The sequence below is a fragment of the Rhinoderma darwinii genome, chromosome 3 (genome assembly GCF_050947455.1).
Source record: "Rhinoderma darwinii isolate aRhiDar2 chromosome 3, aRhiDar2.hap1, whole genome shotgun sequence".
Lineage (NCBI taxonomy): Eukaryota > Metazoa > Chordata > Amphibia > Anura > Rhinodermatidae > Rhinoderma > Rhinoderma darwinii.
The window spans coordinates 126656012-126672268 of NC_134689.1; the positions used below are offsets into that span (position 1 = coordinate 126656012).

The 16257-nt window shown below is 43.9% G+C and overlaps 1 protein-coding gene across 2 annotated transcripts in view; it reads right to left on the minus strand.

Moving 5' to 3' along the window:
- PARPBP (PARP1 binding protein) overlaps positions 1–16257 on the minus strand; it is a 79755-nt gene that overhangs the window by 25315 nt on the left and 38183 nt on the right. For both annotated transcript variants that reach the window (XM_075856682.1, XM_075856681.1), the window contains exon 3: positions 1674–1901. In XM_075856682.1, the coding sequence (XP_075712797.1) occupies positions 1674–1901 (228 nt within the window). The remainder of the gene's footprint in view (positions 1–1673; positions 1902–16257) is intronic.

Sequence of the window (16257 nt, forward strand, 5' to 3'; positions counted from 1 at the left end):
TATAATACTACCCATTTTTGGTCACTAGATGGAGCTGTTCCCAAAATTGCAGCATTGCAACATTGGGTTAAAAGCCCTCGCTCTAGTGAGCTCTCAGCATCCCCCCCTCCTTTATCCTGGCTAGTGCCGGGATAAACGAGGGGTTTGAACGGTGTAACCTCCTACACTGTGTGTCGCCATTTTTTAAGGTAACCCACAGTGTAGTAGGTTTACATACAGTAGTAAACACACACAAACACGAACATACATTGAAATCTCTTACCTGCTCCTGCCGCCGCGGCTCCCTCCGGCCCGTCCGCTCCGTTTGCTGCCGCTGGTGCAAGTGCAGAAATCCGGAAGCCGCGACCGGAAGTAGTAATATTACTGTCCGGCTGCGACTTCCGGTCCACAGGAAAATGGCGCCGGACGGCGCCAATTTCGAATAGGACTGTGTGGGAGCGGCGCATGCGCAGTTCCCACACAGACGCCGTACAGTGCAGTCAATGGGACGGGAGCCGCTCGCAGTCCCTATGGGACTGTGGCTGCCGTATTCCATGTCTGTATGTGTCGTTAATCGACACACACAGAAATGGAACAAAAAATGGCAGCCCCCATAGGGAAGAAAAAGTGTAAAAATAAGAAAAAGTAAAACACAAACACACAAATAAATATAAAAGTTTTTAATAAAGCACTAACATCTTTAACATATCAAAAAATAATTTCTGATGACACTGTTCCTTTAAAGAGGCTCTGTCAACACATTATAAGTGGCCTATCTCCTATATAAGGAGATCGGCGTTATAATGTAGGTGACAGCAGTGCTTTTTATTTAGAAAAACTATTTTTACCACTTTGAGCGATTTTTAGCTTTATGCTAATTACTTTCTTAATGCCCAAGTGGGCGTTGTACAGAGGAGTGTATGATGCTGACTAATCAGCGTCATGCACTTCTCTCCATTCATTTACACTGCACTAGCGATATAGCTATATCGTTATGTGCAGCTACATACACACACTAACATTACTGTAGTGTCCTGATAATGAATACACATTACCTCCAGCCAAGACGTGATGTGTATTCAGAATCCTGACACGTCTGAATCTTTTCTGTGAGATTTCCAGCAAGGCAAACGTAATCTCGCGAGATTACGATGTAAACGAGATTACGTTTGCCTTGCTGGTAATCTCACAGAAAAGATTCAGACGTGTCAGGATTCTGAATACACATCACGTCCTGGCTGGAGCTAATGTATATTCATTATCAGGACACTGAGGTAATGTTATAGTGTGTTTATGTGACTGCATATAGCTATATCGCTAATGCAGTGTAAATGAATGGAGAGAAGTGTATGACGCTGACTGGTAAGCGTCATACACTCCTCTGTACAACGCCCACTTGGTCTAAAAAAAAACCAAACAAAAAAAACACGCCCACTTGGGCATTAAGAAAGTAATTCGCATAAAGCTAAAAATCGCTCATAAAGTGGTAAAAATAGATAGTTTTTCTAAATAAAAAGCACTGCTGTCACCTACATTATAGCGCCGATCTCCTTATGTAGGAGATAGGGCACTTATAATGTGGTGACAGTCTCTTTAAAGTTTCAAGTGAAAATTGATCAGTAGAATTATTTTTTTTGTGATGACACAAACTTACTACATTTGAAATTCCAAAAACTGTTGTACTGTCTACTCACAGAAGACATGTTTGTTCCCGTAGAAAAGTTGAGTTTAGAGAATGCCGCATATAAATCTATAAGATCCAATGAATTGCTATTCTTTAGAAGCTGGTCATAAGTGTTCTTGACTAAATCATAATTCTCCGGAGCTGGAATGCCACAATTTATCAGTCCAAGTTTATCTTTAAGCAAGTGTTTCCATGTCAGCAGGACACCACTGAGGGAAGCGAGATATCCATTGCCATTCTAAAACGAAAGAAAAAAAAAAGTGAGAAGCTAATTGGGCATAAGCAAGATACCTATAATCTGGCAGTAACAGATCTGGTGACAGAGCTGCCTTATCTCCTACATAATCTGATCGGCGCTGTAATGTAGATAAGTGTTTTTTTATTTTGAAAAACTATAATTTTTGACAAAGTTATAAACAATTTTAGATTTATGCCAATTAGTTTCTTAATAGACAACTGGGCATGTTTTTACTTTTTACCATTATGAAACTAATTCGCGTAAATCTAAAATTGCTCATAACTTGCTTCAAAAATAGTTTTTCAAAATAAAAACCACTGCTGTTATCTACATTACAGTGCCAATCAGATTATGTAGGAGATAGGGCATTTATAATCTGGTGACAGAGCCTCTTTAAAGCGGTATTTCCAGCTAAGAAATTTATTGCATATCCCGTGGATATGCCATAAAGGTCTTTGATCGGATTAACCCTTTAAAATGTAAAACTCAAAAAAAAAAAAAAAAGGTACCCATACACAGCCTAAACTCTACTACTTCAGTTGGATCAGTCGACAATCTAATGTGTATGGGGGACACCAGACTATCCCCCGACAGCAGATGTTGGAGGGAAAGAATAGTACTCTGATTTAAATTTTCTTGATCCCACGACATCACCACAAGAGAATAATTTCCAGGAGGTACAATGGACTGAAGAACCGTAATCCTGAACGATAGGTTGACAGCAGTAGAAACATCAAACCCATAGTGCCTCAAAAAGGTAAAAAGGAGAAGATCACACTGCAACCTTGCAGATCTATTCGAGACGCCTCCCTACATTCAGCTTAGGAAGTTACCATAGCCCTACTAGAGTGAGCCTTCAAACTTGAAGAATATGCTAGAAAGCGGGGCTGGGCAATTATGACCTAAATAAAAATGACGATTATTTAGGACACACCCTGAATTTGCATGCTATGCCATTGAGCCATTTATCCCGAGCCTGCTGTATACTACTGTATATAATATACCCCCTGACACTGCCCCCACACTGTACAATGACCCATAGCTGCTCCCACACAGTATAATGCCCCAATAATTGCCTCCACACAGTATAACGCCCCGATAGCTGCCCTGACATAGTATAATGCCCCCATAACTGCACCCCACACAGTATAAAGTCCTCCATAGCTGCCCACTCGCAGTATAATGCCCCCACAGCTGCCCCAATAGTGACTGATAAAAATAATATACATACTCACCTAACATCGTTCCAACGACAAGTGGGAGGAGATCCCTCTGCTCCTCTGGTCTGTGCAGACAGGGGTGATGCCAGCACTGCCTCGATAGCGATATATAGTGAATGGTAGAGAAGGGACCTTACAGCCCACTGCTCTACCATTGGATTCAACTATATCTGCGTCCTGAAGATGCAGATACAGCTTAAACTGGGAGAAAATAATTGATAAAACCCCAAATTTGCAAGAGGACGTTGATTAACTGTGTTGAATTTCGATTAATTGCCCAGCCCTACTAGAAAGATAGCCTGCCTGATCCATCTAGCTATGGAATCTCCACTAGCCTACAGATCTCTAGGTTTACAGCAGTACTGAAGAAAAAGATTCGATTTCAATGGGAAATCCGACAGGGCTTTTTTTACGCCTCATTTTCTAAAACTGACGCGTAAAAAGACGCCCCGTAACAAGAAGTGCATGTCATTTCTTGAGCCTTTTTTGGAGCAGTTTTTGATTGACTATAGAAAAACAATAAATTCCAAAAATCAGTGTTGGCAGTGTACATTTAAATTATTGAATATGAAATACTGCCTATCGACGTAATGTGGAAACTGTGCCAGTCAGTGTATCAAACATCACACGGACGCCCACCATCGCGATGTTACCAGGGGGCCGTTCCAGTCAGTGGGCGTCAGTGTGACGTTTGATACACTGATTGGTTCAGGTTCCACATTACGTCGATGATGTGGGTGGGGCCAGCCCTATAAGGCTCTAGTTTCTCCGGGGCATGCTAGACCAGTCAGTTTCTCAGTGCACGCCAGAGAATACATAACAAACAGCATAATATGTGCTGACCGGCAATCGTAAACAAAGCAATTTAGGGGGCGTGGCCTGGACATGGAGCTGGTGAGACGCGTGGTGTAAGAGCTCCTGCTCCCAAGCCCGATTAACAGCGTCTATTTGCGACACACATCGCACTAATGCGAAGGGGATCACGCACCAAACCCCCGACACCCGCAAGAAGCGATCAGACAAGGACGAGGAGAGGTATACCTCATTATTTTTTGGATCCGGGCCTGCCAGCATCTCCGGCCCGTCTCTCCAATATGGCGGACCGCACCGGCACCTCAGGGACGCCGCCTCTGGGAAAGGCAACTCCTCCAGACCAGCCGCAGGATAGCTCGTCGGAACCGCAGAGGGGTGAGTCAGCCTCTAACCCGGCACCAACTCGTATTATGGGCCCTGAGCTGCAGGCACTAACGGCACAAATGGCGGCCATACCCACTAAACAGGATATGGAGGGTTATATTTCCCGCCTTGAAGCGGTTTGCAAAAATGAGATCCGTTCCTTGAAAGAGGACATCACACATATTAATGAAATCGGTGGAAGCTATTGAAGTGCAAACACAGCAGCAGCATCAGGCCTCCCAGCAAATTTTATTGGATCAACACTCTGCACATATACAAATGCTGTTTGATATGACGGATGATGCAGAGAACAGAAATAGGAGAAACAATATTAGAGTCAGGGGTATTCCAGAAGCTACGGCGCCCCAGGACCTCGTTCACACGTTACAGGGGATATTTTACATTCCCCGGTGGAAATTGATAGAGCTCACCGCACCCTGGGCCCAAAAAGCACGGATTTGGCCAGACCGCGCGACGTGGTGTGTAGAATCCACTTTTTTCAACGTAAAGAATCTATAATGAGGCAAGCCCGTAACAGGGGTACACTGGACTTTGACGGGGCTCCGGTGCAATTACTGGCGGATCTTTCTCGTTCCACTTTGGCAAAAAGGAGAGCCCTACGACCCCTACTTGTCGCACTTAGGGAAAAAGATATCCAGTATTCATGGGGATACCCCTTCCAACTACAAGTACGCCGTGAATCCTCCTTGTATTCAGTCTATTCTCCGGAAGATATCCCCGATTTCCTCGCTGCATTGGATCTCCCACAGATTTCCATCTCAGATTGGCCGTATTTTCCTCCTATGCCGCAACGAACACCAAGACGTAATCACCGGATGGATCACTCCTCGACTCCTGCGAGACGCAGAAGAGTCCAGGGCCCGGGAGCTCCCGCTCATGCCTCTCAGGAATCTTGAGATTGCTCCTTTGATGCGCCGCCGGCGGCCTCCATGGTGCCTTACTGAGCTATACAGCGGTTAAGACAGCCACGGTCGCATATGTTGGACTCTGTTCCGCAGGTCCCGAGAAATTACCTCCCTGCCAGGAATATTACAGGACTGGCCTGCCCCGCAGAATTGTCTATGTGAAGCACAGATGGCGGCTACCTCGACATCGGCTACGACCAGGTCAAGATTGCTGGAAGAAGATGTTGGAACATTCTGCTCCGCTGATAAGGAGTGGTTGGGGTTACTTTTTTATGTCCTAACATGCTGCATTGGGGATTTATATATTCATTACAGATCAGAACGAGCCCCAAGGTCGGGATCATGGGTACATACCTCCTCCCTGGCAATTGGCCATGTGGGTTTATATGGACCACCTCGCATCATGTCTGCAGACCTTTGGGATATGGTGGGAGGGAGATGAGAGCTTATGGCCTATATACAGTTCCGCCACGATGGTTTCGGGAGTAACCCCCCCCCCTCCCCTAGGATGGGACCCTAGTCGGGAATAAATGGCAGTATAGTCAGAATAGCAGCTGATATACTTACCTGTATGGTAATGGGAACCGTTTAGACATGATACAGGTTATCTTTGATAAGGGGCAGTTCCCCTTAATGGAGGTAGATGGTGCTAGGCATACATTAGCCAGTTACGGGTCGTTTGATCATTGTTGTTTGATGATGTGATAATTTACATGTGTGTCTATACAAGGCTTCGGGCACTTGGGAGTTGGTTGGGAGCTTCCTTCTTCCATAGTCCAGTCAAACCCACACTTAGGGCGTGTTCGGTTGAACACTTTACTTTAACTTCTTTCCCCTAAACAGAGTAGTTTTGGGGCTGGATCACTGTCTGTAGTGAATCCATTAGTTCACTGACTCTTTCTTCTCCTGTTCCCTCTTACCCTTCCTCCTTTTTCCCAGATGGAGCCCTTAAAATGTTGCTCATTAAATGTTCGGGGATTTAATACCCCACAAAAAAGTGCTCAAATTCTGCATCATATGCACAAACAACGTGTTCAGATTTTACTTTTGCAGGAGACTCATTTCAGGACCAACCATGTGCCCACTCTGAAACATCGATACTATACGCAGTGGTTCCATAGTACCAACCCTGATGCGAAATCCAGAGGAGTGAGTATCGCTATACATAAATCTCTTCCGGTCTCGGTTGTTGCTACCCAATATGATACCCAGGGGCGCTTTGTATTTCTGAAACTTCGAATATGTGAGCGACTGTTCACTGTTGCGAACTTGTATCTCCCTAATCATGACCAGGTGCGCTTATGCAGGAGTTATTTAACGGAACTCTCCAAATTTGCAGAGGGTCTCTTGGTAACTGCAGGAGACTTTAACTTCACAATGGACAGGGTTGCAGACTCCTCGGGCAGATCCTCCGTTTCCGCTTCTCAATTGGCTTCCCTTAAGTCTAAGCTATTCGCCATGCAAATGGTAGACATTTGGCGGATTCTCAACCCCCAAACACGGGACTACACCTTTTATTCTCCGGTACATGACATGTACAGCAGGATAGATTTGTTTCTTATTAGTCATCTACTTTCCTGGTCCCCGAAGTCTCAGATTGGAACTATGATTTTGGCGGATCATGCGCCAGTTTACTTGTCTCTTACCCTCCCAGACACTAAACAGCGGGAATGGCATTGGCGGTTGAACCCCCATCTTTTAAGGGACGCGGTATGCCAAACGGCGATTAACAGATCCATCTCAGAGTTTCTGGATCATCATGAGGTGGACTCCACTCCTCTGCCAGTTCAGTGGGAGGCGTTGAAAAGTGTATTAAGAGGTATATTTATACAGCAAGGCTCGAGACTAAAAAGGGAAGGGGCTTTCAAAATTGAAAAGCTCTTGTCCCAGATACTGACTCTAGAGACCACTCACAAACAGTCCCAACACCCCCAGACTTTAGCAGAGCTACTAGAAGCTCGAAATTCGCTGAGAAATTTATTAGACCAGGCGCATGCGTCGTTTCGAGACCGGATGAGGCGTTTCACTTACGAACATTCTAATAAATGCGAGAGGGCATTAGCTAGATCATTACACCCACGGGCTCCTCAATCCTTTATACCGGCGATAAAAACGACACAGGGTGAGGTCAAACATAAGCCAGAAGACATTGTTAATACATTTAAGGACTACTATCAGGCCCTATCCAACCTCAAGGGGCCTTTGGCAGACATGTCTCCAAGTGCCCTCCAATGGAGGATTGATTCCTATGTTGAACAGACAGCGTTGCCGACTTTAGAGGAGACCGAGACGGCCTCACTAGGGGAGGCCTTCTCGGACTCGGAAATACAGGCAATCATAAAGTCAGCTCCGTCGGGTAAAAGACCGGGTCCGGATGGATTCCCGGCGTCCTTTTACAAGACCTTTGTTACTAAACTTCTTCCCTATATGACTAAGGTATATAATGCAGTTACAACCTCCATGCCATTCATTCTGCAAACGTTAGCGGCCACCATTACGGTGATCCCCAAACCAGGGAAAGATCCCTCGGCTTGTTCCAATTACCGTTCAATCTCCCTGATAAATGTGGATGTAAAACATTATTCTAAGGCCATTGCAAATAGACTAGCCCCACTCCTACCACGTTGTATCCACGGAGATCAGGCGGGATTTGTTCGACACAGAGAGGCGAGGGATAATACCAATAAAACCACTCTTAATATCCTATGTCCTGAAAAAGTCTCTACCCACATGTTTAATATCGGTTGACGCGGAAAAAGCCTTCGATCGGGTACATTGGGGGTTCCTGAAATCGGCACTAACCCAGGTTGGGCTTGGCCCTATTATGCTAGATAAGATACTGTCCCTATACCAGACACCTACTGCACCTACACCTAATACTACGGCACTAGACAGGGATGCCCCCTGTCACCATTACTTTGTCATCACGATGGAGCACTTAGCTGTGGCTATCCGTAATTCCCCAGATATAACAGGGATAGGAATAGGTGGAGATTGTCATAAATTGGCTCTATATGCCGATGATCTCCTGCTCTTCGTGACAAACCCTGTGATCTCCTTACCAGTACTCATTAGAGAATTCGAAGTATTTGGCCAGGTCAGCAACTTTAAAGTAAACTATACGAAAACTGAAGCACTCAACATTTCCTTATCTTCTGAGACACTGGAGCTCTTAGTCATCCTTTAATTTTAAATGGCAGGCGAGGTCAATCAAATATTTGGGAGTCCAGATTCCTAGGGACCTAGTAGAACTTTACACTCTCAATTATCAGCCTTTACTGCAAACCACTCTTAAAAATCTACATTCATATGATCGAGCGCAGCTCTCATGGTTTGGCCGCATAAACGCTATCTGAATGGACATCCTCCCTCGGTTTTTATATCTGTTTCAGGCTCTCCCAGTATTAATCCCCGGAACATTTTTTAAGGCACTGGAGAAAGCCTTTCGGAACTTTGTGTGGGGCACTTTGAGGCCACGCCTTAATTTGAAGTCATTGTCCCGTCCAAAACTGAAGGGGGGAGCTGGACTCCTGGACTTGATCACTTATCAGGCCGCAGTACTCGCAAGGGTGGTGGACTGGTTTCATAATGGATCCAAGAAACAGTGGGTAGAGATTGAGCAGTCCATAGTCGCGCTCTCACTTAGATCGTTGCCATGGATTCTTCCCGATTATAGGCCGGCGCTTGCGACCCTGCCATTGCTAACCCAGCACTGCCTCACTTTATGGGACAGACTGATGGTTAGAAAGGGCCTTTCACATAGACCCGGGCTCCTTAGCCCGCTGTTTGATAACCCAGAATTTCTACCAGCTGTCAATACGAAACAGTTTATGATTTGGTCCTCTTCTGAAAACACGAGATTATGTCAGGTAATGTCGGATGGGGGGAGGCTCCCTCCTTTATCAGAGTTGCGCGGTACTTGCCCGGGGAGGACGCTTTCTTGGATGGAACATGCCCAATTGTCCACCTTCTTACGTTCGGACCTACCGGGCGGGATGCATATCGTCACTAGCACTGCATTTGAGTCGTTGTTGCTTCAAACCGAGCCTCCGGCCCGGGTGATATCTAACCTGTATACCTTACTTCTAGAGGCCTGTGATGATCAGCCTCCTGCATACGTCAGCGCATGGGAGCGAGAACTGGGAGTAACCCTGTCACTGGCTGATTGGGATCGAATATTTTTTCTGTCTCACAAAATGCCGGTGGCATGTCATGCACAGGAAAAAAAAAACTTCAAAATACTGACTAGATGGTACCGTTGCCCACAGATTCTGAGCAGAATGTACCCTGAGGTGTCAGATTTGTGTTGGCGGTGTGGGACTGAGACTGGAACAATGTTGCACATCTGGTGGTCAAGTCAAGTATTGCAGACCTTCTGGAAAGCGATTTTTGAAATCTATACAGAAGTGGAAGGTACACAGATGGTGCCCACTCCTCAGATGGATTTGCTATCCCTAATTCCGGGCCCTTTGCCGAGTATTAGGAAGGGGCTACTACGGCACGAACAGTTATTCCTACACATTGGAAGTCCACTGTGCCGCCTTCAGTTGTCGAATGGGTAGCAGAGATGGATTCTTTATGTCAAATGGAATCTCTGGTTGCAGAGGACAGTGATCGCTTTGGTGCAGTTCTTTCTCTGTGGAGTGCATGGTCATCCTTCAAATCTAGTCCACACTTTGCTAAATGGCTAGGCGGAACCCGCCCCCCCCCCCACCCCGTAGAGGGGTCGGTCAGGAGCAGTCTGCTAATTCAGGGGCTTCCGTCTGGGAGAAGGGAACCCCTTCTTTCCTTCCCAGTCAATCCTCTCATTGCCCCCACTGGGTAGGTGGGACACGGGGAGTTTCTGGGTGGCCCAGGACGTTTAGCTCTGGACGTCTATCTCTTTCCCTATCTATCTCTTTCCCTATCTCTCTCTTTCCCTCTTCTTCTTCCCCCTCCTTTCGTGGGACTTCGAATGATATCACACACTTTACACGAAGCCTTGGATATACTTTTATGATGAGACCTTATCAAGGAGAGACAATGCCTATAGCCTGAGATGTGAATTTCGCAGATAAGGTGTGTGTGTGTAATATGTTGAAACATGCTAATGTCTTACCTAAGAGAACTATAGACAATGCAAATAATAACATGTATGTATATGGAGATGTTTTCTTTGGCTTGTTTGCTTTTGTATTTGCTAAAATTCGTAACAAAAATTTAGATTATGAAAAAAAACAAAAAACAAAGCAATTTAAACCCCTGAGGACGCTCCCCTGTAGTTACAGGGGCGCAGAAACGCGTTGGGACGTTTGCTTACTTGTGGTTAACAGACCATGGTTATAATTGTTAGGGTCCTCTGTGAATGTCTAAAGTGTTGCATGTTCGACATCAGTGCATATAGGACATCTTAAAGGAACAGTGTCATCACAAATTATTTTTTTATATGTTAAAGATGTTAGTGCTTTATTAAAAACGTTTATATTCATTTGTGTGTTTGTGTTTTACTTTTTCTTATTTTTACACTTTTTCTTCCCTATGGGGGCTGCCATTTTTTGTTCCATTTCTGTGTGTGTCGATTAACGACACATACAGACATGGAATACGGCAGCCACAGTCCCATAGGAACTGCGAACGGCTCCCGTCCCATTGACTGCACTGTACGGCGTCTGTGTGGGAACTGCGCATGCGCCGCTCCCACACAGTCCAATTCGAAATTGGCGCCGTCCGGCGCCATTTTCCTGTGGACCGGAAGTCGCGGCCGGACAGTAATATTACTACTTCCGGTCGCGGCTTCCGGATTTGTGCACTTGGACCAGCGGCAGCAAACGGAGCGGACGGGCCGGAGGGAGCCGCGGCGGCAGGAGCAGGTAAGAGATTTCAATGTATGTTCGTGTTTGTGTGTGTTTACTACTGTATGTAAACCTACTACACTGTGTGTTAGCTCAAAAAATGGCGACACACAGTGTAGGAGGTTACACCGTTCAAACCCCTCGTTTATCCCGGCACTAGCCAGGATAAAGGAGGGGGGGATGCTGCCAGGATAAAGGAGGGGGGGATGCTGAGAGCTCACTAGAGCGAGGGCTTTTTACCCAATTTTGCAAAGCTGCAATTTTGGGGACAGCTCCATCTAGTGACCAAAAATGGGTAGTATTATAAATTAGAATTAATTTATAATATTTCCTGACTCGTGAAAAAAATAAAAATTTGAACAATGTTTAATCACCCACACACTAAATGTTTAATTTTTAAAAAAAAAACATGTTTTTCTGGCAACACATTCCCTTTAATGAGGATTGGTGATTTTGTATCGCTATGACAAATAGACCAGTAGTGTGAATCACTACATCTGTCTAGTGCTGCAATGATCTAAGAGTTTACCAAACGTTACTTATTTATCTCAGACACTTTATCAGGGATCTATGATCTGTTTTGCCAACGCCTATACTCAGATTTGTGGGCATTAGTGCCCTATCTTTTAGAATTATACCAATAAAATATTTTTAACCCCTTCCCGACATCCGCTGTATATATACGGCGCACGCCGGGTGGGGGAATATGGAGCGGGCTCACGGGCTGAGTCCGCTCCATAGAGCGAATCTGTCGGCTGTGTGTTACAGCTGACACTTCCGGGTTACGAGCGGGATCGCGCTTTAGCGCGATCCCGCTTGTTTAACCAGTTAAATGCCGCGTTCAATAGAGATCGCGGCATTTAGATTACTAAAAACAGGGGGGCGACCCCCTGTAACGTCTCAACGGCCCCCCTGCGGCGAGATCGGGGGAGCCGTTGGTTCACACGGCTGCCTGGGGGTCTGACGAAGTCCCCCAGGTCCGCCATCTTGGTACTCCTAAGAAGCTCTGCCTCCGGCAGGGCTTCATAGGAGACTGTCAGAATCACGATATACTGCATTACATTAGTATTGCAGTATATCGTGCAAGCGATCTAACGATCGCTGGTTGAAGTCCCCTAGGGGGACTAATAAAAAATGTAAAAATTTGTTAAATAAAGTTGTTTTTTTTGTGTAAAAAAAAATAAAATATTAAAAGTTCAAAAAACCCCCCTTTTCCCATTTTCCCCCTAGAGCATAGTAAAAAATTAAATAAATAAACATAATTGGTATCGCCGCGTCCGTAAAAGTCTGAACTATCACAATATATCATTATTTAACCCGCACGGTGAACGCCGTAAAAAAAACCAAAAATTGTAAAACGCCAGAATCTCTATTTTTTGTTCACCTAATCTCCCACAAAAAATGAAATAAAAAGTGATCAAACCGTCACATTTACACCAAAATGGTATTATTAAAAACGACAGCTTATCCCGCAAAAAATAAGCCCTTATACCACTTAATCGACGGAAAAATAAAGACTTTACGGCTCTCGGAATTTGGCGAAACAAAATAAATTTTCTTTTTTACACTTAGGTTTTTACTTGTAAAAGTAGTAAAATATAGAAAAACCTACACATATTTGGTATCGGCGTAATCGTATTGACCCATAGAATAAAATGAATATGTTTTTTTAATTGTACAGTGAATTCCATAAAAATGGCGCGCAAAAAACCATGGCGGAATCACTTTTTTTCATTTTCTACCCCACAAATAATTTTTTTTCCCGTTTCCTAGTACATTATACTGCAAAATAAATGGTGCTACGAAAAACTACAACTTGTCCCGCAAAAATCAAGCCCTCATAGTACTATATAGACGGAAAAATAAAGGCGTTATGGCCTTTGGAAGGTGGGAAGGGAAAAACGAAAATCTGAAAAAGGGCTGCGGCGTGAAAGGGTTAAACGTTTATATAGGCAGTATTTCATTTACTATAGAAAAACAGCTCCAAAAATGGCCATAAAAAAAAGCAGAGAAAAACGCTAGTTGGATTAAAAAATGGCTGAAAATCAGGAGCTGCTTTCCATTGAAAACCGCTCTGTATTTTCAGACGTGTTTTTTTTTTTTTTTAAGCGTGTGAACATAGCCTAAGAATTCTAATGGAGGAATCTCCTAGGGCTGAGAGTCACATGTGGCAGTGAAAAATTGTAAACTTATGTGTATGGTTTGTCCCTTGCTATACGTAGCTTAATACAAATTTAAATTTAATTCCTATTACTATTTGGGTGGTCAGGAAATAGGGTTCTGTTTGCCTGCAGGCATCCCTTCTTTGACTACATGTGGCTCTCAGACCCCCTCCATGTGTCTCCCAAGCTGTTAGCAGCTCCAGATCCTATTGTGCCCTAGAGGCATTAGGGAGGTCATTACATTGATAGCACCTAGAACAAAGAAAAAACACCCCGCAAATAAAACTACTAAGAGAGTCATACCATTTGATCATAACTTTAGACTTTCGCTGACAAGGGGAGAAGCTCCACTTCTGGGACCATAACGGTGATGTGTTGACAGTGTCTCAGGATGCAGGCAGGACCCCATCTTTATGCGTAGTCCACTACGGTATTGATTCCGTCAAAACTGAGACAAACGGAAACCATTGTCACCGGATCCGTCACTATTGAAATCAATGGTGATAGAAACGGAAGCCTATGGTTTCCGTTTGTGACTGTCAGGGCTCCATTCCCACGGAAAGCTCAGACAAAGTCGAAACGGAGCCCTAGCGCAGATGTGAACGAAGCCTAAGGCTATGTTCACACGGCTCCTAGCATCATAGTTATGTACGACGCTAGGAGTCCCTGCCTCTCCGTGGAACTACTGTCCCGTACTGAAAACATGATTACAGTACGGGACAGTTGCCCCGCAGCGAGGCAGGGACTCCTAGCGTCGTACATAACTATGATGCTAGGAGCCCGGCTCCCTGCAGTGTGTTCAGTCCGGGACTTGCGGCCGAAATACGTTCCGTCCTTTATGGACCGAACATGCTCGTGTGAATCCAGCCTAAGTGTAAAGTCCAACAAAAAACAAGGGAGTCTCGATCCAGCGCTGTTTGATTCCCTTTTAAAAGCACCAGTGTTCCCACTTTTATTATAGTAGAAAAGATAAAAAAAATGAATGAACAAAGTGGGAACACAGATTCCCTTTTAAAGCACCAAAAAGCGCTCTCCATTGTTTTTTTCTTGCAACTTACCGTGGGCCGTCACGGAGATCCTGGTGACGTCTGAGTGCAGTACGCAGGACCAGTGAGCTGGAGGTTTCCTCCCCTTGTTCTTTCTTCTGTAAAGTCCAACCCCTGCAGTCATGTTTCCTCCTCATCCTCAGTCTGGGATTGTTTTTTTTATGCAATTACAGAGCATGTTCTTTAGCCACATGAACCATTTGTTGCCTCTGACTTAATAGATTATTATGAACACAAAAAGTGCCTGGGAACTGTAGTTTCTAATAGGAGAATGGGCAGTTATTTGGCAAGCTGTGCTGGATCTAATATTTTCCTCTCTGCCGGAAAGACATAACAGAGCTGCCAGGGTAAAGAAAATAAAAAATTCCACTGTATATATATCACACATCCACTATATTGGTATAATTATATGAAACCCTAAGGAAATATTTATGGAAAGGGATCATTAACAAATTCAATACATCATGACACCTGACCTTAGCAGATCGATTTTCTAGTGGTAAACTAATACTTGGAAAACTACTCAAAACTGTTGATCTAACGAAAATAAAAATGTTGATTTACGGTTTAGGGTTCATACAGTTTTCTGACAAGCAGAGGAAAATTTTTATATATATATATATATATATATATATATATATATATATATTTATTTCACTGGAGGTATAGGAGGCGGAAACTGCTCCAATATAGGACATTACGTTTTTATTTTTTTATTTTCCCACAAGCTGCCTGGGGAAAAATAAAAAAAATGTCTCTACCTTCTATAGAATACAGTGAAGTGAGATTTGGGCCATTTTTTTTGCCTCAGATGCAAACAGTTTCCGCATCAAAAAGCACTGAACTGGGTTTTAGAAGTACTTATCTTTGTTCCACAAACTATTTGAAATCCAAATAAGAAACAAAATCCAGATAACAGTGACATAACAGCACTTTTTATTATTCATAATAGCAACCACTAGTTGAGGGAGACAGACTTTGTGGGACAGCCTGAGCAGTGTTTTGCTCACGTATGGATGCCAGCTGGATCAAACATAGGGAGAAAAGAGTTCAGAAAGCCCAATGTTAAATCAGCCATGGACATTTGCAAGATTAGATTTCACAAGATTTTCTAAATAAAACAATAAAACTTAGCTAGGCAACTCTGACATGTTGCATTGTACAGTATATAAAGCACTTTTCACTATGTAATATGGGAAAGGAGAATGTAAGAGTATGCTTTTTTTTTTTTCCCTCTAAAGGAAGCCGCTCTGTAAACCCATTACCCTCTTTCTTGTAAGAGGCTCATAGTTTTGCCTTTTATTTAAAGGGTAACTAAACTTTCAAAAGAAAAAAAACAAAAAACTTATGACATGTCATAGTGACAAGTCAGAAGTTTTGATTAGTGGGGGTCTGAGCACTGACAATCCCCCATGATCACTAAAACGAAGTGGCAGAAGCACTCGGGTGAGTACCGAGCTGCTTACTTTTCTCGGAAAGCTGAGCAATCGCTGTACGGGCTCAGACTTTCTACGGAGCACGTATTTTCTGAGAAAATCTTACACCTCTGAGTCCAATTAGGCAATATAGTCCAATTAGACACCTCTGATGCAAGTCTATGGGAAAGCATGATGTGTGATATTACATATGATGGCATCACAAGTGATTGGTCGCCATTGGAGCTTTGGCCTTTAGGTACCTTTACTAATACGGTCTATGTTTTAGAAAGCGTAAACTTAGACCGCGCAGTCAAATTTATCAAAGTGATGCATGCAGTATGATAAATTTGCCACAGCTAACTAGACACTTTTCCATATACTACCTCTTGGTTGGCTTAGTTTATGCATTTAAGCCATGCCCATTGCTGCTAGACCATGCTCCCTTTCCTGCTAAGCCACAACCTGTAATCAAGCGCAGCGCAAAAAGGGTCAACAGTTAAATGTGGCGCTCAATTTGAGCGAGAATTCTGGCGCAGTTTAAAAATAGTAAATCTGCCACAATGATTTTTCAAGCTGA